Source organism: Nesoenas mayeri (genome assembly GCF_963082525.1).
Source record: "Nesoenas mayeri genome assembly, chromosome: 7".
Taxonomy (NCBI): domain Eukaryota; kingdom Metazoa; phylum Chordata; class Aves; order Columbiformes; family Columbidae; genus Nesoenas; species Nesoenas mayeri.
In genome coordinates, this window is record NC_137551.1 from 5839225 (window position 1) to 5863636 (window position 24412).

Below are 24412 nucleotides of genomic sequence, written 5' to 3' on the forward strand. Positions count from 1 at the left end.
CTAAGGAATTATTTTTCATTTTATGTGACCGTTTTTGAATAAGACTCACAAGCCCTCACTTCAACATTACATGACTATGGTCTCTAACACCACAAGGTGGCGGAAAACTGACAGAAATACAGTAGTGACTTGTGGTTGTCCCTGATAAGTTTTTTTTCCCCCTAAATGAGAAATACAAAGTTGGAAACATGTAGGGTTTTTTTTTTTTCCTTTGAGGGTGTGGCTATATTTCAATAGTTTGTGGAATGTGTTTTCGTTTTTATTATACTACTTAATTGATCAAAGTACTCTCTTGCTCTACATAAATTGTTACATCTTGCATAGATACAGAGTAATTAAATGATGTGTTATAATTCTTGAACTGGGCTGGGGCCTTCCAAATCCCAAACGTATTAGATGCAAACTAGCCTCCATTAATTAGATGTAGTTTGCGTCATACATGCTCCCTAGATGAGGGGTCTGCTTTCTTGTGTGCAATTTATTGTTCCATCTCAGGTCAGGGCGGTAGCACAAGCACATGTCACAGTATCACAGTACCACAGTATGTTTGGGATTGGAAGGGACCTCAAAAGATCATCTAGTCCAATCCCCCTGCTGGAGCAGGAACACCTAGGTGAGGTCGCACAGGAACATATCCAGGCAGGTTTTGAATGTCTCCAGAGAAGGAGACTCCACAACCCCCCTGGGCAGCCTGTTCCAGTGCTCTGTCACCCTTACTGAGAAGAAGTTTTTTCTCAAATTTAAGTGGAACCTCTTGTGTTCCAGCTTGATCCCATTACCGCTTGTCCTATCATTGTTTGCCACCGAGAAGAGCCTGGCTCCATCCTCGTGGCACTCACCCTTTATATATTTATAAGCATTAATAAGGTCACCCCTCAGTCTCCTCTTCTCCAAACTAAAGAGACCCAGCTCTCTCAGCCTTTCCTCATAAGGGAGGTGCTCCACTCCCTTAATCATCTTCGTTGCCCTACGCTGGACCCTCTCCAGCAGTTCCCTGTCCTTCTTGAACTAAGGGGCCCAGAATTGGACACAATATTCCAGATGTGGTCTCACCAGGGCGGAGTAGAGGGGAAGGAGAACCTCTCTCGATCTACTAACCACCCCCCTTGTAATACACCCCAGGATGCCATTGGCTTTCCTGGCCACAAGGACACAGTGCTGGCTCATGGTCATCCTGTTGTCCACCAGGACCCCCAGGTCCCTTTCCCCTACACTACTCTCTAATATGTAATTTCCCAACCTATACTGGAACCTGGGTTTGTTCCTGCCCAGATGCAGGACTCTACACTTTCCCTTGTTAAATATCATTAGGTTATTCCCTGCCCAACTCTCCAGTTTGTCCAGGTCTGGCTGGATGGCAGCACAGCCTTCTGGCGTGTCAGCCACTCCTCCCAGCTTAGTGTCATCAGCAAACTTGCTGATGGAGGGAACAGAGTTAAGGTTCAACTTGAATACATGTTATTATATGCTTATGTATCTAGGGAACTTGAAAGGCAGAAAATGGGAGTAGAGAATACTTTGTAAACCTCCTCGTCTGTTTTTTTTCTCTTTACCTGCCATTAAACTGATGCAGAAGAGCTAATTTGGCCATTTAGCTGTATCATGATACCTCCTCCTGGTGGCTGTATTAAGCTGTGGCCATGCTGTGACACTAATTCTAATCCACATCAAACCCAGCAGTTTTACAGACTAAGAGCTAGGTGAGGGCAGGGATGAGCCAAATAAAGTATTTTCTTGTTTATTTGCTAGCTAATACCTACCGTAAATGTCAAGTCTAGCAGTACAAGAGACAATTCCAGCTTCGTTTTTTGCAGACAAGGTGTACCAGCCAGCATCTGCTTTCCTGGCAGGCTGAATCAGGAGGCAGACATAGCCCGTTGTGTCTTGATGCATGCTGGCAAAACAAGTATTTTGGAATTAGTATTTCTCAAGAGGACATCAACTTTCAGATTTTACAATATGTACATTAAACATGAAATAGGTAAGTTGGAACTTCTATTCTCAAAGAGGTAGCAGTCCAGGACATTTATAGTCAATAGACTTGCTTTCAGGATGGCCTCAACCAATAATCACAGTAGCAGAAATCCGTTCTTGCTGCTCTCAGCTGTGCAAAGCCATGGTGTGACAGTGTGAGCTGAATTGTTGCTCTGTATGTGTTAATATTGGAATTGCTTATTGCATTCAAATGCACAGTCATACTGTATTTTTTACTAGTTGAGAAGCTGGAAGAATAACATAACAAAATACTGAGAATATTTGTACAGAGTTGTGATATTTTTCACAACAGTAACCAGAGCGAGTCGGAAACTTTCTTAGGGGACCCTTTTCCCCGAGAAAATGCCTGAGTGGCAAAATCTTAAAGATTTGTTTGGCCAGCACTCTAAAAAAAACCTGCTTCATTATTCTCTCCTCTTCCTTTCCTCTTCTGTGATCCAAGATTTGTGGCTGCAACTTCCAGGAAAAGCTATGGTAGAGAACTGAGGCTCCTCTGCTCTCTCGACTGGGGTTGGTCCTTTTTATCAACTCATTATAAAGGAAGAGGTGGGAGATGAGCACATCAGAATACTTGAAGTTGCAGGAAGTTCTGAAATTTGAGATTTTGTTTCCTTATGAACTGGAATGAAGCAGTAAAATGCAGAATTTCAAGTCAAGAGGACATTTTGTGCTTCTGACAGATCTAATTAAAAAAAAGGGAACATTCACATTTTGCTCCCTGCACTACATAATTTGCCTTGTGCTGGGGCGCAGTAATATAGAAGCTCATGCATGTCCATATCATGATACAAAAAAGGTCTCTGGGCCTCAGGCAGGAAAATAATAGTGAGGCAAGACAGGGACAGACACGGACAATGGTGCCTATGGACTGGCTGAAGTAGCAGAGGTCATACAAGCCTGCTGTAGGTCTTGGCATTGTGAGGTGTCAGAGATTTCCCTTAGTCATTCCTCTGCTGGGCTGAAGAAAACACCTGTTTTCTAAGCTTCCGTGAAACAACTGGGAATGAAGCCTTTTAGGATGGTTGTTCATTTTACATTAACTACAGTGTTTGCATCAGTATAACCATAATTCCTGTAAAAGTACTAGTACCTGGAATAAATCCTTGAGTAATCTGCCTAGAGGCAGAGGAATAAAGACTAGAGGCTCTGGAAGATTGGAGTCAGGTGGGCTTTTTGGAGAGGGCCAGAAGTGTCTGAGTGGGGACAGGGAGACCACTGAAAGATTGTTTTGGGTAAGCTTTCCCTCAAGCTAGGTGTGTGTTCACAGCAGACACTGCTACAGAGGCAGGTTTCTTTACAGATCGCCTGCAGGCTGTGCGTGTGAAAACGTAATACTTGAGGTTGATATCAGAGAGCCAATGGCTGCATCAAATCATTAACTGGAACTAAGTGAAATAAAATAATAATAATCAGATTTATGCTGAAGTAGAAATCTTTACAAAAGAAACGAAAGCAATTAATTTCTCGTTAATTACTGATGGGCACCTTATTTCATCAGCTTTTCTTTTGCAAACCTAAAAAAATAGTGATGCATTGGTATGCAAGACCTGAATCCAAACATTGTTGTATTCTGTAAGCATGGATCAAAGTCTTGGCCTGTGTTTGTGACCAAACTTTCTTATAAGCCACTACATGTGATATGCTAAACTCTCTATTATCCTGTGCCCTGGGGCATTCAAAACTATGTTCTAACTGTTCTGAGTTTGAATTCATCCATAGTTAGAGCCCAACTGAGGAAAAAAATTGTTTAGAGAGAGAAAAAGGTGCTAAAATGCATTAAAAAAATACCATACCATATCATAGCATCTTCGATAAAAAGATGCATGTCCTCTATCAGGCCTATGACCTGAAAGGTCTATCACTGCTTTCCAGAGCAGTGGCATTATTATGCTTCATGCCTTTATTCTGAATCGAGGAAATAGCAGTTGTTCATCTCACAGTGAAGCCAGCTTTTTAAAACATTATGTGGGTGAAAGAAGTTGTTTTTAGAAGAACACCACCTGTACTTATGCCCCAGGTTTTCATGGAAACAGTTGGTCCGGCCACAAGAAACTTCAAGCATGGGTATGATGGTACAGTACCTCATCCTCTCTCTGTTTGTTGGGATCGTCTCATTATCCTTCTTCCAGTAAAATATAGGGGGTGGCATTCCCACAACTCTGCACTCTAATCTGACAGGGTACCCTTCAGGAACTCCACAATTCTGAAGCTTCTCCAAAAACATGGGGGCTTTTTTTACTTCCTTTGCTGGAAAAACAACATTGCTTTGAACAACATTGAAGAACATGACAAAAAAAAAATTATTGTGATATCAAAACAGGTTGTGAATTGCTTCCTTTGCTTTGAACAACATTGAAGAACATGGAAGAACATGACCAAAAAAAAATTATTTTGATATCAAAACAGGTTGTGAATTTTTAATGGGATATTAGAAAGGAGGCGAAGGGCCATAACATAGCCCTTGTAAGGTAAAATAAAGAAAATACTCGGCAGAACTGATGTTCATGAAAAAAATGTATGCATATCTAATGGGTCTAAACATGCTACTATTGCAGGAAATTAATGCCAGATCTATGGATTTCACCTCTTGCAAGGCCTTATTAAAGAACAGTATTCAGTTTTTTAGCTTTTTCTATTTAAAAACCTTTTTAAACCAATAAAATTGGGACTGACATCTAGGAGACCTCAACATATATTATGAATTCAAACCCTAAGCATTTTCTGGGGAGATAATTAAGAGTCTCATTTTGCCAAGACAAGAGAGGTGAAGTGATGAGACAGAATTCTTTGTTAATAATTCTCTCTTCTTAACTCCAGCATTTTGACCAGTTTTTCAATGATTCTTACCTACAACGGTGAGCTCCAGGCTAAATGAATTTTGTCCTGTTTTATTAGTGGCAAGGCAAGTGTAAGTTCCAGCATCATTTTGTGAGAGAGGATCAATAAGCAGAGAGTGAACTCCAGTCTCTCTGACCAGCATCTTGTGGGTGCCATCTGGTAGCACAGGTTTGCCATTCAGGAGCCAGGTCAGGTCTGGAGTTGGTAACCCACACACCTAACAGACAGTGAAACAGCCAGAGACAAATGTCAAACTGACAAAGAGATGTTAGTAAATTCATAGCTAAGCCTTTCTTCAGAGATCATCTGAATGAAACCAGAATCTGGAACAAAGATTTTTTTAATTATTATTTATTTCTCAGCTTCTGTTTTTTCTGCTGGTTAGTTATATATCAGAGTCACACAAATAACTTTTTATTTTGTAAAATTTGATGCAGAATGATATAGTTCTTTTTAACTGTTAAACTTACATGCTTTAGAACACTGTAAGTTAAGTATTTTATAGAAACATTTTTAGACTGTATTGTACTCTAAAGATCTTTCCAATAGATACAAGTACTTACTCATGCCTAAAATATTGCTTTCCAAACAATATTCTACAAACCAGAGAAATAGGGAAGTGGAACTTGCCTGAACGAGACTGCTCTCCTGCAGGTTTGTGCAATGCCAGACATGCTTTAAGGCTTCACGAGCTCTGCCAGGATAGCAGAGCTAAGAATAACCAAATTCTGTGGCATGCTCCGTAGTAAACTTTACATTGTAAATTAAGTAGTAATGAATCTTGTTCATCTTCAGGGCATTAACTTCTACAGGGTAGAGACATTCTGGAGCATGGAAGAGGTCAATGTGAGCACTACCACTTTTGCTATGTGACAGGGACATGAAGGGGCTATCAAAATACGTTGGAGCAGATGAGTTTCTTAATGCTGTTCAATAACAGGATGCTCACTGCATGTACTCTAATCTCTGACAACTCTCTCATGTTGGGATTTGAATCTCATGCTGGGTAAGCATAAAATGAACTGGGCTCTGTTCCCTCTTTTCAGGGAGTATTAGTCTTCAGTAATTCAGTCCAATACAATGGGATTATTTGTTTGAACAGAATGCAGGCTGAATCCTCTCTTTCTCATGGTTTTGTGCTATTCTGGATTATGCTCAAGAATCTGATAATGGACCTGTCATTCCCAGATGAACTTCCAGAGTTCAGACCAGTAAAGGACATGGTGAACCTGTCTAGTAATTTGAACAACCTTGTAAGTGAGCCTTCTATTTCTGGGCTTTTCTGTATTCTTCATTTCATACAGCATGTATTGAAAAGAAATCCCCTGAATCAGCTCAGAGACAATGGCAATAAGAAATATTTTTTTTAAGCACTAAAACTTTAACAGAAAATGTTCACGAATGCAATAAAGAAATTGAAAACACGTAGCAATATTTGTACAGAGGTAGGGAAAGTGAGAATGAGCAGAGGAAACAGTTAATACCTTACAATCCAACCTACAAAGTCGCCCTTCATGTGCTACCATGTCACCTGGAGCCTGTAGAAAGTACGGCCTGAAAAAGCGTTCTTGAACTGCCTCTTTGTCTCCTTCTGGCACCCAGGGTCGTGTTCTGCAACACAAAAATTGCAGGTGTATGTTTGGAAGCCAAACTTGTTTTTCCTAATGCTTAGAAAAAGGAAGAAATTGTGAAAAGGGATGAACAGATAGCTTGAATTAAATAAAAGGGCAGAAAGAAATGGACTTATTTTAATTTAATACTTGCATATTTTCCACTTAGATTATCAAATTAACTATATTCTGTAGTATTGTTGGATTCCCAAGCTGTCCTTCACTTCTTTTTGCTTTTTTGGCTGAATTTCATCTTGCTAATCCATCCTTTGCATTTAACTCCACTGCAACTGGTAAATCAAATAATACTTTACAACTAAACATCCCTATATTTGAAGATGACCTTTGAAAATATTACATTCTTGAATTGACCTGTTGGGAGGGAACTGCTTCTGTTATTTCCCTTTTACGGTGGAGGACTGAAGTACAGAGTGCATTGAAGCACAGTAGGTGGTTATTTTCAATGTGTTCTGTAAGAAGCATGAGGAGGGTCTGAAGAAATGTGTCTTTCCTTTTACCTGTGAGGCTGAATTGTTGAGATTCGGCCCCGAACAGGGATACTCTGAACCATCAAGTGACCTGAACAACTGATTCTCCCCTGCAAATCACAATGGAAACAGAAGTAATAGTTGGTTAATAACTCATTTAATTTTAAAGTAGAAATTTTTAATGTGTACAATGCATTAGGATTTATTTTTATGAAGTAACTGAGTGGAAATGTTACGTTTTCAAAGCAAATACTATTGCATGCAGTGGAGTGCAGCTGAGGGGGGCATTTCTTTGCCTAGAGCAGCGTGTTCCTCAGACTCTTGGTGGCCGTGGCCGTACATCTAGCAGTGCTGCTCTGGAAACCAGCTTAAGCAGTGTCTGGCCCTGCTTGTTCGTTCCTTTGTCTCCACAGGTGCTGTCTGCTAGTACCTTTGAATAGCATAATTGTTTATGCAGCCACACAGAAACAAAACAAAATTTAAACTGAAAAATTTGCCTGATCTACTTGAGTATACTGCTGTATGAACAGCTAAGCTAGCACATAGTGCGAAGGAGAATGGTATTAGGCGGTGAGACTGCAGAGACAGGTCTTTGCTTCTCAGATACAGAGTAATTGTGTTTGGTAACACTTTCAAACTTCATGTAACTTTTTGTTTTCCCTTGCTCTATTCTTTCTGCCTGAAATACCATGTCTGTCTTGTCACCACATCTCAAAAGGTATATCTGTCAGCAACAGAGCGGGGGTCTGAAGATAGGGCAGGAGTTATTAATGTGAGAAAATATCCTTAATGATTGTGACTGGAATGTGTAAGAATAGGGGAGTAGTTTAATCATTCTTTGTTACATGGTTTCCTCTACCATCCTCTGAAGTATCTGATTTTTGATACCATCACCACTTGATGTCAGAATAGGTGGCCCAGTCTGTGTTCCTACTAATATTTATTAGAAAAAGATGAAACAAGCATTTTTGTAGACGAAAATAGAACACCTTACTTGTGGGTTTGCAGCCATAATTGTATAGTTGCCATCATCATCGTTAGTAGAAGCTTCAATATGTAAAGAACATGTTCCATCTTCTTCTCTGTTCATTTTGAAATGTGGGTTTTTCTTTGAAATCTGCTTGCCATCCTTGAACCAGTATACCTGTAGTGATCAGACACCCCCCAGTGACTTAACACTTGCTTTGTAGTGACAAGAAAAAATGTAGATAAAAACATGGCATAAGTTGACAAAATGCTAGTAAAAATTTTAGAATATTATGAAATTTGCAGATCATTTGCAATGTGAAATAGAATGATTCCAGGTTGAACTTGGTAAGCTGCACATCTTCTTTACATAGCTGGGCCTGTCAGATTCTCTTTTCTTGGCTATAGACACATTACTGGTTATCTCAGATCTCATCTTTCTGAGAAGTTAATTTTTTGTGGGTTTGTGAAGTTCTGTTTCTCTTGGAGTCTGATGGTTGTGAGGCAGTCCATACAGTACATCAAGGCCTGATTCATGGTTTGGAGCAGATATTGTTATTTTGGAAAGCAGGGAAATAATTTGTTTTAGAGTTCTCTCCACAGAGCTAAGTTCTCATGAGTGAGACTTTCCAGAGAGATATCTAGAAAATAGCAGGTAGTTGATTTTTATTCCTTTATTGCTAACAGTGAGAATGACCTACCTTGGGAACAGGGATTCCAACTATTTTGCAAGTGAATGTAATAGGAGATCCTTCCGTTACCCGAAAATGCTTGAGTCTCTTGTCAAAGATGGGTGCTATGTATTTGCCAGTAGGGATTTCCTCATGTTGGACTTCATCGTCCGATTCATCCACCGGCGTACGTTCAAGGCGAAATTCTATTTCATTCATCAGCCTCTGCTCAAAGCTGGAAATCCGGTATTCCTGCAGAGTGGGAGAGGCACACTTCTGAACAAGACAAGTGGTGTGCTGAGGTATTTGCAGTCATTTGTGCTGTTAGACTAACTCTAAACGAGTGAAAATAAAAAAGCCTACGTAAACTAGGACATATTGAAAAGTCTGAATTTGGTCCACAGACACAGATTCTCACTGAATCTTAAGTTTGTGGAATGTGACTAGCAGCCTCTTTCTGAGTTGGCTCTGTTTGCTCTGTGGGCTGGCCAACTGCTGCTGATCAGCAAACAGCCTTACAAAGTTTCATTTAGAAGTTTCATTTCACTAAAGCTATCATTTTTTCCATATAGATGGTGAAAGCTGGTTATAGTGTTCTACGGGAATCTAATCCATCTTTTACCCTTGATAATGAGAAAGGGCCTGTGTGTTTTTAGGAAGGAAGAATCAAGTAAAAATCATGGAGGCACTGCTATGTTCTAAGAAGCAGCCATGTCACCAAAATGTGCTGCAGTTATATTTTGTTTCTAGAGTCTGCCATAAATTAAGGAATTCAAACCTAAATAATTAGTTGCATGCAATGTGCTGAAGAACATATTTGTTCAGGCCACTTCTCTGAGAGCTTTCAACAGTTTCCTTCATGTTTTTTAGGTAGTTCTTGGCAGCAGAGAGCAAAAACACTGGCAAAAAATTTTCCTACTGTGAAAGGATTAACCTGAGTGTCTGAATTTTCTAGTACGACCTGAAGATACTATACCGAATTCTTCTAAGGATGAAGTTGTTTTCAGGGATTTCACATGCTGTGTGGCCTTTGGAAATGCGGAGGCTAATTAAGGATTAATTAAGATAGGAGTAATCTCTTTTCCTCCTTCCCTTTCTGTCATTTAATGATTTGTTGCATGAATGAAGGTCAGGGCAACATAGCAAGTATGGTAGTGAGAGTGTCATTTCTGCCTGTTTAAACATGTTACTGTTTGTTTTGTAATGAACCTCTCAAAAATTATCTCATGATTTCTCAAAATTGGTTATATGACTGTGTAATTATAAAGGTAAATACACTGTTTTGCCTGTGTTTCTCATTTATCATATTTAAGCACTTTCGAGCACTCGTATTCCCTTTGTAAAGATAAGCCATTTTTCAAGTGTTAGGTATGTTTGGAGGGCAGTAGGGCTGATGAACAGAGCTGGCCAAGTGACTCACAAATTGGTTATCTCAGAAGCACAGACACAGGAAGGCTGTGAAGAATTTTTACTCAGAGAGGTTAACTCAGATTAGAATAAAATGAGTGGCAATGAAAAGTAGTAAGACTTGTCAGAGTCAGATAGCAATCTGAAAGCAGTAGACTAGAAGACTAAAAATTGGAAGAGGGCTTTTGCAAGATCCAACACCTTCTAGTTTTTCTGTGCAACATAATAAAGGACAAAGGAAAGAAGAAGTGGGGGTCCTGCATCTGCTTTTGCATACAAAACCATTCAAACTGCATAACCTGGAAGTCAGCAGGCCAGTTATTTACTGCTCTGTGAACCTTACCAGCAGTTAACATCATGCTTTTATGGCAATACATAAATCTGCCACTGGACTACCTCAGTCTTCAAATTTATTGAGCTATATGCCGGTTTCATTAGACTCACAAAGCATGAATGTGATGACTTTTTTCAGAATGATGTAACTAATCTCTAGATCAAATTCTTCTTTAGTTCATTTTTCTGGTAACTGTGTCCAAAGCAGGTTTTGGAAATGAGAATTGCTGATGACAAGTATAAAGCTTCAAATTAAAAAGGCAGTATTGTACTTTTACACTTCTAATGTACACTTCAGGTGTATAGTTGAAGATTGGGGAATCATTGCTTGGTCCCTGAAGTGAGTTTTCCATCACATGGTGTTCTCTAGCAGAGCAAAGTAATGAGGCTAGGAAGGCATCACCCTTACCCTTTCAAGGCATGACGTTAATGTGTAAGGTATTGACTCCAGAAATACAAAGTGAAGTTAAAAGGCAATGAAGTAGTGCAAGCTACAGGAAAGTCCAGCATTGTTTATAGATAGCTGAGTTTAGTCAGCAGGTTTTCATACTGATGTTTTTCAGATTCATTGCTGTCCAAAAGAAGTTGTGCAATATAATAAGAAATTAATAGTGTAGGGTTGCTGTAGCAGCTGGCCTACAGGTGAAACCAAACAATGCTGATAGAGACAGTTAACATCTTTTATTACCCCTACTCCAAATGTACAGGTTTGTCTTAAGCTGTCTAACCAACTAAGAAAGTAAACTTAAAGGAATTATTTTCAAACTGTAGTTAACCTGATGTTTTAGATCTGAAAAAGTTTTCTGTGAACACAATGTATCATTTTTCCCTGACTGATGTGCTGAAGATACTAACTTCTTACAAACTTTGCTTCCTAAAGAAATATGGGCCGTTCTTCCTTTTCGTACATCTGCTTGCAGGAGAAAATATGATAGAGGAAAGAATGCATTTCATGGGGCCACTTTGAAGTTAATCATGTTGAGGTTTTCTCTCACATTTCTTGAGTGTGTGTGACTCTGGCTGTATATGCACGCATAGGAAAAGGTATAAAATAAAAGTAGCAGTTTGTCACAACAAAGGCATATTGCTGCACTATCAACACTGGGCTGTTATCACTGGCAGCTAATTCGCTGCCTGTGGAAGCCGCGAGAGTCATTGCGTTCCAACGCTAACACAACAGTCCCTGGATAGGAGCTGTGCAGGCTGACTTCGTGTGTTTGGACTCATCATTTTAAGGAGTTTTATTCAAAAATACATTTTAAATTAGAAAATATTGAAGTTAGAATTCCCACAGATCGAAAGCGTTGCCTGTGTGTTGTGCTTCACGCTTCAGGCTTTGTCTTTCTAAATGTATTGTTTAGTGTACATATATAAATTCACACCAATTTACACACAAACCAACAAGACTAAATTAATACTGCTGTGGAAATTTTAACACAAACCTACACAGATTGAAGGTGTTATACCAAACAAGAATCTCTGAAATAAGTGGAAATATACAGTTGTGTAGAGAATATAATCTAGGAGGTTTTGGCCTCTTTCACAGATTTTCTTCTAGGATTAGTTGTTAATATGGCTTTCTGAAGAGCTGCTTTTATCACATGAGCCATAAAGCTGTTTCTGAATGTGATTACCTAAGTGGAGTAGGGCAAAGTGGTTGTGGTTCAGGCAAGCATTTCGAAAAGCAAGGAACAAATCGATGTGATCACTGAGTACAATGTTAAAACTAGGCTGCAGTCAGCATACTGAGAAGACCAAGAGAAAGAGTACAAAGATTCAGGCTCTGTTTTGGTCAGAAATATAGGGCTCCAGCTCCTTTTAGGCAGCTTTCCTGGAACACAAAATTTTTACAGAGAGGAATTTATATACTTGTTTAATATAGTAGCCAGATATTTAAAATTGTGCTATCTCCCAGCTAGAAAAGTGTAAAATTCAAGCCTCTCTCTAGAGGTGTAAATGTTGTGTACAAATCAGAATATATATAATACATATATATATTATAATTGTATATCATTATCTATATCTATATATGGAGTATACTGCAACTCTTGAAACCTGGATTTTTCACTCACATGCATTAGCAAAAGGGGAGTAGGTGGTGGTGCTTGCATTAATATTTGCAGGGTATAAGAAGAAGGGTAAAAACTTGGTAAAAATGACATGAGCCAAGCCAGGAAATGCACTGGTGAATATGTGTCTTAAGTAGTTCTGTACCATTTTTCCTCTAGTCACTAGTAGCATATTATAAGTGAGCTGTGCAGCATTATTGCCACAGAGACGTGTAGCGTATTCAGGATATGATTTGACAATGTAGCTGAACCAGTTTAGTTGCCAGCTTGTAGTAGCATTCCCTTGCTTACCCCCTGCTCACATTCACATGCTCCCACATGACCCTCCTGCCATTGCTACTGGTCATCTGATCCCACAGTGACCTGTTCTGCAGGAGTGAGCGAGAGGAAAAGTACCTCAAAAGGAAAAAAAAAATTAAGTCAAATAAGTGCTAGTGGGAATTTGGGGTAGGTGAAGAAGTGAAATGCAGCTTCTCTTCTGGGAAGGTGCTAGCCTTTGCACTGCCTTGGCAATATTGTGTAGGGTGCTGCTGGATGGCTGTCATTTGTCCAGCATGGCAAACAAAATCTTCTCTCAGTGCAAGTCCTGTTGAAGGTACAGATTCACACTATTTTGCCTCTGTGATCGATCTGTTTGGCCTCATCACCATCATTTTTTTCAACACCTGACAGCAAGGGCCCTTCAGGGCAGGGCTAAAGAGGCCTGAAGAAGCAAAGTGACCTGTTGAGGTAACATAGAAAGTGGATGACAGAGCAAGTGGTTGGATCATGTTCTCTTAGATGTTGAGTCAAGCAATGTACCTCCTGGGCCATTCTGCTACCTGTAAACCTTTTTGGCAAAAACTGGGAATTGCAGTGACTGCAGTAATTCTTGTAAGTTTTTAAACACCTTTGTATGTGCATATGAGTTCTAAAATCCTAGATCTGTTCAAGTTAAAACCATCTTGCTCTTGACTTTAGCAGGATCCAGATTTTAGCAAAAATACATGCTTACAGTTAGTAGAAGCTTGCAGCATCAAAATATTATGATGTTAGCATGGAAATTACCATAAATAGAAAGGCTAGAGGAACTTTATTTGAATGTTGATTGTCATATACTGTGTAAAAACATAATTCTGTTTGCCACTCATTGCCAACTCCAGGGAAATTTCCCAATTCAATCCCAGTTTTGTAACTTTTACTGAATTGGCTCTTTGGCAGAGATATTCTAAATGCAGTTAACAGTTTATCTAAGAAACCAGCATATATTGCTTCTCAGTGTCTGTTCCCAAGCTGTAAATCTCCTTGGCTTCAAGGTCTAATCCAGGTTACTCTGACTGAAATCTTCTGTTTAGTTTGGATACTCTCTCTTTCAGCAGTGGGAATCAAAAACCAATAGCCAATGTGCATGCTTTTCTTCACTTGTCATGGCCCATGGAGAGGTATCACTGAAGTGACTTACTGCTTGCAGTTGGTCCCTCTTACATGGCACAAAGAATGAGTATCATGCTATCCAAATGGAAACATAAGCCCTTGAAGAGTCTGGCAAGTCATCTGTGGTACACAGCTAGACAATATTCAAAATATTGTTCAGCTCAAAGTGATAGAGCAAGAGGAAAAGAGAAGAAAAATTAAATGAGGTTTGTATCTCCAACTCCTACAGAGTTATCAGCTGCAGTGAGTGGCTTAGGAGTGTGTGTGTAAGCATGAGGAGCTCATGTTCCCTTTCCTAGGTGATGAGTTCTGCAAGCCAGCATCCTTACCAGGAAAACCTGTCTGTACTTTGTTGTTGGTTAGATCTCGATCTTGAGAAAACAGCTACAGATGGTTGTTCAACTATTCATTCCCATGAATATTGTGAGTTTATACCTATTAATGTTAAGATCTGAAAATTTGCCTTGGTCAGGTTCTTAAATCTCTTCTAATTGCTAGGAGAGAGCAAAAAAGCTTCCATGAGGGCTCCTTGGGGTTTAATTCCCATCCTTAGTCCAAAATTGCCTACATTTGATAAGCCTTGGAGTGACTGAATTTAGTGTAATTCTTATGCTTTGGGGAACTGAGTTCTTGGTGACTCTTGTGACCTTTCTGAGGCTGACTGTTTAGAACGGGAACTGCAAGGAGATGATTTTTTGATCAGTGTTGAGGTGTTAGTGGTGATGTGGCCTGTGTGATGAGTTGGGTCCTGCACATGGCTTTACAGGCTGTGCTTTTTAATGAACTAAAAGCTTTTGGACAGACCTTGCATCTCCTCTGCTCTGAAATTTCTTATAAAACATTCCCTAGTAAAAGTAAAGAATATTAATGTGAGGGCTGTGTGTAATTTTCTTAGCAGCCGTAGCTTTACTCTTTGTCCTAAGAATAAGTCAGTGACCACACTGCTCTCTTGGTCTTACATAAGACAGAACCAACCAGCATTACCAATGTGATATTCCTCACAGTAAGTGACACAGGTATGTGGGCACACTTTGTAGTTCTTATAACCAACAAGTATAGACCAGGCCCAGGTACTTAGCTCTCCTTTCCTTTTTTATTGCACAGTTAATTCCTTTATTTTTATGATTGCACAGGACTTTGAGGTTTAATTACCTCGTTTTTCTATTTTATGTTGTTTGTATAGCAAAGTTTTGAGGAGATAATATCATTAATTTCTAAGTTTTGCCTGTAAAGCTGCATTTCCTCTGTTTATAGTTCCATTGACGAAGCCTGTAAATGTTTTCAAATACCAGGGTAAAAGAATCAGTTTACATTACACATTTATATTTTTTCTATTTGCCAAAATCCCCCCAAATTCTCCATCTGCATTTTTCTTCCCACATGTCTTTTTGTTTCTACATGATGAATGCTAACTGAACATTGCTGAGACATGTTACTTGCAAAGGAAGATAAAAGGCCCAATAGACTAGATTGGCAGATTTTGGGAAGTGGCGTTAACACTACCTGTGCTCTCCTTTCACCAAATGGAGCAGTAGCCCAGACGTTCACTGAGGTTATAAGACTTGGATGCTTTTTCTTACAGGACTTCGACATCAGTCTCCAAAGAGAAAGTTCTGCTAAATGCTAATGAAACCCTAGTTGGGCAGAGATGAGTGGACAGGGAAGTTCTTTGTCCGTGTCCTTTATCACTTTGCAGGAATACTGAAAAATCCACTACAGCAAGGACAAGAATCCAGGTGTCTATCCTAGTTCCTAGGCAGGACACTGATTCTCTTTCCCTCTCTCTGTCTCTCTCAGTCTGTCTCTGTTTCCTTTTCTCCAACACAAACTGGAAAAAAGGATTCTAGCAGCTTCCTCAAACAACCCTAGCCATTAAGCTGAATGTACTGAAATGTAATGCTAAAGGCGGCCCTGCTCCACGCTGATGGAAAGTCTTAAGTTTTATTCATTGAACTGAAGAAGGTAAGAGAAAGGCTCAGGTCTCTGGTTAAGGAAGCTGTTCTGAAAGGTGAAATTTCCAGATTTTCATCCTGCTGATAAAGAACACTTAATTATTTGTGTGACCTGGGACAACAGCAACAGTACACATACCCACTGGCAAGGAGTTATGCTGTTGTTACGGGAGTTAAAAGTTACGAATTCAGCTGGCTTAACTAAGTTAAGTTTCCCATATCCTGGGATTTGTCCTAACCTGTTCCTGCAATTGCCTGAAGCTAATCCTCATTTAGTATATCTTCTGTTTAAAAGAACTTCTAATTGTGCTGAAATTTCACTGGGCAATTTAGCATGGTACCATCTGCATAAATTACAGGTATGGTGTTTTTTTTCTCGTAAAAATGACAGCTTGTTAGTGCATATGCTTGACCAAAGTTGTAGCTAGAATCTTCGCATCAGCAAAATTACCAACGACGTTCTCATTCTGGATTTCTTTATTGTTGGTGATGAATGATGTACTAAATGAAACAGAAGGAGTACATCTGGATTATTAGATAACATACTGGGTGCATAATGCTGACACTTAGGAAAATCTTGACTTGTAAGCTAAACATTTTTCATATGAAAGTCAATGATAGATAATAAATAGCACACCAGGATCTAAATCACTCATGTTCGTTACTGCACTTTCTATAGTACTTTAAGACGTAGACTTGTCATCCACGGCTTTCATTCTGGATGATCCCTACATGCTCTGCAGATACTGTAAATGAGACCAAATGCTGCTATTGAAGTATGGGGTTACAATACAATTATATAAATACAAGTATGCTACAGAACACATTTTATGAGAAGGACTTCTTAAATTAGCATGTGGAAAATACAAGGAAGCCCATACTCTGAGATTCTTATTGTATGCTGTACAGTGACCATTCATTCAGAGGAGAGTTGCATTCGTATTTACGAGAAAGTGAGTAAGAAGCCCTTCCTTGCCATTATCACAGTATCACAGTATGTTTGGGATTGGAAGGGACCTCAAAAGATCATCTAGTCCAATCCCCCTGCTGGAGCAGGAACGCCTAGGTGAGTCGCACAGGAACATGTCCAGGCAGGTTTTGAATGTCTCCAGAGAAGGAGACTCCACAACCTCCCTGGGCAGCCGGTTCCAGTGCTCTGTCACCCTTACTGAGAAGAAGTTTTTTCTCAAATTTAAGTGGAACCTCTTGTGTTCCAGTTTGATCCCATTACCCCTTGTCCTATCATTGTTTGCCACCGAGAAGAGCCTGGCTCCATCCTCATGGCACTCACCCTTTATATATTTAAACATTAATAAGGTCACCCCTCAGTCTCCTCTTCTCCAAACTAAAGAGACCCAGCTCCCTCAGCCTTTCTTCATAAGGGAGGTGCTCCACTCCCTTAATCATCTTCGTTGCCCTACGCTGGACCCTCTCCAGCAGTTCCCTGTCCTTCTTGAACTGAGGGGCCCAGAACTGGACACAATATTCCAGATGTGGTCTCACCAGGGCGGAGTAGAGGGGAAGGAGGACCTCTCTCGATCTACTAACCATCCCCCTTGTAATACACCCCAGGATGCCATTGGCCTTCCTGGCCACAAGAGCACAGTGCTGGCTCATGGTCTTCCTGTTGTCCACCAGGACCCCCAGGTCCCTTTCCCCTACACTGCTCTCTAATATGTAATTTCCCAACCGATACTGGAGCCTGGGGTTGTTCCTGCCCAGATGCAGGACTCTACACTTTCCCTTGTTAAATTTCATTAAGTTATTCCCTGCCCACCTCTCCAGCCTGTCCACATCCCGCTGGATGGCAGCACAGCCTTCTGGCATGTCAGCCACTCCTCCCAGCTTAGTGTCATCAGCAAACTTGCTGATAGTACACTCTATTCCCTCGTCTAAATCGTTAATGAATATATTGAATAATATTCGCCCCAGTACTGACCCCTGAGGCACTCCACTAGATACTGGCCTCCAACTAGACTCCGCACCATTGACTACCAATCCCTGGCTTCTCTCCTTAAGCCAGTTTGCAACCCACCTCGCTACTCTATTGTCTAGACCACACCTCCTCAACTTAGCTGTGAGGATGCTGTGGGAGACTGTGTCAAAGGCTTTACTGAAGTCAAGGTAGACCACATCCACCACTCTGCCATCATCCATCCACCTTGTAACATTCTCATAAAAGGCTATGAGGTTGGTCAAGCATGACTTACCTTTGGTAAAGCCATGCTGACTGCCCCTAATAACCCTCTTATCCTTGATATGCCTTGAGATGGCACCAAGGATAAGCTGTTCCATTACTTTCCCAGGGACAGAGGTGAGGCTGACTGGTCTATAATTACCCAGGTCTTCGTTCTTGCCCTTTTTGAAGACTGGAGTGACATTTGCTTTCCTCCAATCCTTGGGCACCTCTCCCGTTTCCCATGACTTGGCAAAGATGATGGAGAGCGGTCCAGCAATGACTTCAGCCAGCTGCCTCAGCACCCGCGGATGTATCCCATCTGGACCCATGGATTTATGGATGTCCAGACTATTTAATTGCTCCCTAACCCAGTCCTCATCGACTAAAGCAATATAATATAATAATATAATAATATAATAATCAACTTAATGCATCCTATATACAGGATGAAAATGTCTCCTTTTTAATTCTGTGTTAACTACAAGAGGGAAAAACAAGACAAAATCTATGGGTGTGAATCCAGCACTCCAGCTTATTATTCTCAGGATGTTGATTGTTCTATAAATGGCAAAGCAATAGGAATTTTGGAAAATACTATATATCCTCTCATCTCTTGAAATATTCACTGCTTTCACTGAGGAGAAAACTCTGACTTTAATTTGCTGGAGTCAATCTGAGCAGTGTTTTTTCTGGATGTGGAAGAATAAAATCAGAAGTGATTAAAGGTGAGAACTGAGAGGATGAGGAGGGAACTTTTACTGAGCAATCCTAAAATTGTTTTCTAGTTCATTACTGTTAGTATTCTAATTACCATAAAAATCAGAGAAGTGCCAGCTTTGAATTTTTTTCAGTGTTTGAGGGAATTTGGAATCAAGGCTGTGGTTTGGTCTCTTACAGAACAGCAAATAAGTGTATAAATAACTTCTGCAGTCAGCAGATAACTTTGACACTAGTAGTGATCATTGTTTCTATAAGGGGGTTATCGTGCAGTTAACTCAAAAGACTGATTGGTATTTCACCACAGCTCTCTAAATAATTTGTCTTACTAGCATAGCAAGTACAAATTGTGACACTTGTGATTCATCTCCAAAACATACTGCTTGCCTAGTTGTTTTAGTCAAAGTGCTCTGGCAGCGTGATCTATCAGAAAGGAAGGTCAACAGCCAAATGAAATAAACAGGGATTACACTGCAGTTGTCCACAGAGGGTAATTTACTCAAGAGTCTCCATGGCTTTTTGCTTATCTTTGCATGTTCTCCGTCAGAAGGGCTAACAGACCTTGTGAAAATTTCTGTTGTTGACGACAGATCAGGGTAAACCATTATTTGCTGTGTTAAGCCTGAGCTGGCGGGACAGCTAAGGAGGGCCAAGATGAGAGTAGCATAATTGCCTACAAACAGAAAGCCAACCAGCAGTGCTTAGTGTGTCCTTCTGTTACTTGAGGATGCTTGAACCTCCTTTACAGTTATTTCAACCTCAAAATAGTATTTAATTTTTTAGTGCTTTAGTTTTGTAGACACTGCCCACGTCGGGTGAATTGATTGATTCCAGTTAAGAATGAACTGAAATGTAGCTCCTTGAACTTTGTAAAAGGCTTGTTATTTTGCTAAACACTAATAATGCTAGGCCTAAAGTTTGGTGTGTGCCAGTAACAGCTACCAAAAACTTTGTTAAATTCCTAAGAAGTCCCTGTCAATTCATAAAAGTTGGAGATTTGGAAAGATGGATTTAATGCTGAAAATGGAATGCCACATTTTAGTTCAAACAAAGTAAAAACAAGAACCATTTCTTAATCAGTTTGATTACTATACTCCTTAATTTGTGTTAGAAATACACAGTGTATGAACATGTATGTGTGCAATAAGTTGAGCAACATGTAAAATGAGAAAATTAAATCCAATGTAGAGAAGCTTCCATGAAAAGAGAAGTTTTACATTCTGACTGGTCTCTAATGTAGATGATCAGAAATTGAAAATGCTACTCAGTCACAAAATAAATGCCCTACCACTGCATCCCCTCACACTTCCTATTTAAATCTCCAGTTTGCTATTCCAAGCCAGTACTTACCACAAAACTTTACTCTGCAAAGTAGTGTAACAGCACAACCGCACAAACAGCTTTTGTTCCACAAGTCACAATACATACCTTGTTAATAAGTGAAATTTATTTTAATAACACCTAATTTTCTTACCTGCTGACTACTTTGTTGATTAACATCGTCTCTGAAATGCAGTCTTCTTTCCAGGTCCTTTACAAGTGCAGCTTTATTTTCCCGAATAACATCATCCGTTACTAACGGCAGAGGCTTCAGATTTTTCTTTGTTAATCCCTGTGCTGGGCTATTAAAAGAAAATTCTGATACTAACATGCAGCAACCAGTATAGATTTTTTTTTTGTCACCCGTGTGGTATGATGTTACACTTCAGTTTTCTGGCGAAACCTTTTATTTATTTATGTAGATGCCAAAGCTCATTATGGGATTTGCTTTTTTTGGTACTATCTCATTCCCATGCCAGAAGGAATTAAAGACACACATGTTAAAGAGAATAAGGATTATAATACTATAAAAAGCATCTAAGTTCCATTTATATTTATCCTGGAATAACGATGTCACAATGAACGCTAAAGAAATATGTATAGGTGTTACCACAGGTATACAATTTCTACATTTTACTGCATCAAGCAATAATTTAAAAGTTAATACAATTTCTCGTTGATCTTTATCTCACATCTTCATTGATCATTTACTCTTTCAATTAAATTATTTTATTTCTCTCACCCTTTTATGACACCAAACATCAACAGTTCTTCTTATTTTTATTTTATAGATGTAGTCTCTTTTATTTTAGTAAGGTTTGGAAATAGTTAAATTCTTAAGTAAACCAGTCAGGATCCTGAGGGTGCAGTACTGAAGTACAGCAGCTGCACATCACTAGAGAGTGTGCAACGTTATAGTCATTTACCAGGAGTTGGCTTCTTAATAACAGAGGTTCTAGGTAAATAAAAGGCATAACTAATGATTGCCTTCCTTTTGTTCTGCATGCATGGTGAGCTCTCACTGCTTTTATAACCAGAATTATTATAATTGATAGTGCCAAGAAAGGAAGCTGAAACTTTGATATTCACAGGTTAGCACAGATATTGCTCAGGTTTCTTCCTGATCTTTTGTGCCTTCACTTTGACTCTTTCCCATGTAGTGGTCTAGATCTCAGCACCATAAGTTCTAGTTATGTGGGAATTCATTCTGGGAGTAGGAGTGCAAGAATGGTTTGAAGGCAGGATTTCCTGGCACACAGACTGATGAATGTTAGGACACTTTTTTTTTTTTTTTGTTATAATTACAGATTGGTTAATGTAGTGTCAGCAAAATAGTTAGGAGTTTATGGCTTACTGATAGCTATCACTACCTTGGAGTGCACCGTTGGTAAAACAGGGAAATATTCCTTATTTTGTGCAGAATTTGGAGTTCTGTGGGTAAAAAGTTGTATCAATCTACTGGTACTAGCCATACTAACATAGGGTTTGTGGAGTTCACAAGAGGGATATTAATTTCAAGTCTGCTAGTAAAGAAGGAACCCTTAAGATCACAACCTTTCCAGTATATCATCATCCTTATTTGCTTACATGGTGGTAAGCATTTTGTTACAGAAATCACGCTGGCTGTCAGTTACAATATTATTTCTCCTGAGACTTTCTGGGGGACTTTAAATATAGGAAGTATTGCAACCAGAAAAACACATTTACATAAGTTATTTCTCAGATATACCTGGACTCAGAAATAATTGACATTATGAGGTACCTTTTAAAACTTGATTTGTTGCTCACAGAAGGTAAGAATGTTTTTATAGATCATATAGGCAAATGGTCTTAGAGTGGCTTATTCTGCAAGCTCATGAAATCTCTTTTCTCCCACTAGTACAGTGTTATGAATCTCTGAGCCCCCAAATTCTTGTATGTGTCTGCTTATAAACTTCAATTTCTTGATTTTCTCTTAGCCTTTATGTATCTTATTGTAGGAGCTGCTATCCCTTCCTTTCTTAACTGCATGTAAAGGTTAGATAAAATGACCAGAATATATTAATAACTCACTTTTCTATTTTATGAGTGACTTGCATTTCAGTAAACTCCCCACAGAACCCTTGGACAGAAATACATTTTAGTTTCCTTTAGGAGTATTTCTTACCCCTGCTTCTACATGCATGGTTGACGGTACTTACGTGGCTGGTGTACTTTTGGGCAGCCCCATGGCGTTGGTTGCTGGTGCAGTAGGAAGCGAAGGGAGAACGGCACTGAGGAAAGCTGCTGGATTCTGAATCCAACCAGTTGGGGAGATAGGAACAGGAGTCACACTCTGTGGCTGGAGCTGGTTTACACTGGATGTAGAAAGCGTTAGTGGAGGCACCATGGATTCTTTAGGGCTTGGTAGAGACTGTTCACTTTTGCTTGTAAAACCTCCTGAAGACCTTGATTGGGCAGGTAGAGGATTTCCTGTGAAATTTTCCTTGTTATTTGTTCTTTGAGTTCCTTGAGGGATGTTGCTGAATGTTGCAACCGAGGAGCTGGAAGAGGAGCTGGTAGGCATTGAGGTTTGTGATGGCAGGAACTGCTTAGGTCGGGAATAGCTGAATGCTTGTGAAGCAGAGGCTTTGCTCTGTTTGTACACAGTTGAGGTGGACTGTTGATTGAGTGAAGTGGTGGAATTCAGTACAGCTGTGCTGAATAACAGCTCTCTTGTAGATGTCTGATGGACCTGCTGTTGTTCAAGCAAGACCTGGTTGTGGAGCTGTTTTAGCTGGCTCTGATCACTACATATAAAACAAAGAGGAACAAAATTGGTCATGCACTGGATGACTACATTTCTTTATGAGAATTGTGAGAGAAAAATTCTATGTCCTGTGATACAGTAAGAGATAGAGGAAACTGCTACATGACATATTCTTTGTAAGAAGGGCATAATACTAGCTTGCTCCTAAAATTTCCTTCCTTTCCCCTTCTTTGCCAGAGGCATAAAAGATTTTGTCTGAAAGTTATTTGACTGAAGATTATTCTTACATTTTAACATATGAAATTTAAATCTTACTTGAAGATATTTAAGGGATAGCATTGTCAAATTCTGCTCTATATCACCTTGATACCTCTTTGCTTGTGTAACTAGGAGCGGGATTTGGTTTACTGGATATGAGCATTTGTAAGCCAGACTACAGTTATTTACCCTGTCAAAGTGGGTTCTGAAACCAGCATTTTGGCTAATAAAGCCTTGTAATAATCCACCGAAACTGGTACTACCAATGTAGTTTAGGTGGTGTTGACATTCAGCGACAGGCAGAAGTGCATCATTCAGAGAGGCCTTGCATTCCATGCATTTGTTGTTTCCTCGATGCTACCTACTGTATATGTCTTCATCGCTTTTTTACTTTATAGTTAAGGAAAATTATTTTGCCATGTCAAGTGTTGTTTTTGTTTTGAAGTTATTACGTATATGGAAACCGGTCTAACTTTTCTCCTTCCAAAACCAAAAAAGACATGGAGGATGTGGAACATGATAATGTAATATGCTGTCAAGTATTAAATAGCTGCTGTTAAAAAGTGAAGAATGTAGAAGTAGAGACCAACCACAACTGGTACTGGCAAACAAAATACATGAAGTCAACAGACATCCTTTTTATTTAAAAATATTATTAAACAAAGATATTAAATTAAATTAATTAAATTAAATTAAATTAAATATTAAACAAAGATCACATTAAAGGTAGATAAAGATAACAATTTCAGATTTTCAAAAAGTAGAATGTTAGAGAGTTAGAAGTTTTGCAGTCTTGATTTTGTGTCCTTCATATATACATCTGCATAATAATGCACTCCTTTGATGGATTTTTTTTTTGTGGTGTGGTTTTGAGAGAAGTTTTGCTTTATGCAAGCATTGGGTAACTTAAATACTGCTTCTGCTGCCCCCTTCAATACACTATGGCTCTGAAAGTAATTAGAGTATGTAAGTTCTGTCTTGTCTCTTGTAATGTTTATGCTATGAAATTACATCCCTGCTTAAGAATACTTTATAAAGTCCTTCCTGAGCCTTTAGTTAAAGCTTCTGCCTATTTAAGAAATGAAATTAAGGACTCTGCATGCTTTTTGTTAAATTAAATTTGGGAGGTTTCAAAAACGCTGAAAAGAGATTTCATAATAAACTGCAGTGTGAATTCCATAAATTGTCCTCTAAGAAAACTACACTACTTCTTAAAATTTCCCCTGGATTTCACAGTGCACTCATCATGCAGGTGCTTTTTAGTTCAAGTAGTTTCACACTATCAAACATTTCCAATTATTTTATCTGTTTTAGGAGGAGATTACATTTGTGAGACACAGAAGCCACAAGGCATGCCCTTTGGGACTACACTTGCTAGCTAGTTGCTAGCCCAAACTGTGTATAAGACTGAATATATCTGGTTCTGGCAAAATTGCATACTCAAAATTGAATAATTGAATGAAATATG

The 24412-nt window shown here is 39.3% G+C and overlaps 1 protein-coding gene across 1 annotated transcript in view; it reads right to left on the bottom strand.

The window, feature by feature from the left end:
- Positions 1-24412, bottom strand: part of MYPN (myopalladin) — a gene marked incomplete at both ends in the record, with an annotated part of 46059 nt that overhangs the window by 899 nt on the left and 20748 nt on the right. The window contains 11 exon segments of the mRNA XM_080347482.1: positions 1761-1894; positions 4077-4242; positions 4843-5050; positions 5590-5651; positions 5654-5657; positions 6318-6444; positions 6962-7041; positions 7926-8075; positions 8599-8820; positions 20113-20260; positions 22139-22726. Of these exon segments, the coding sequence (XP_080203608.1) occupies positions 1761-1894; positions 4077-4242; positions 4843-5050; positions 5590-5651; positions 5654-5657; positions 6318-6444; positions 6962-7041; positions 7926-8075; positions 8599-8820; positions 20113-20260; positions 22139-22726 (1889 nt within the window).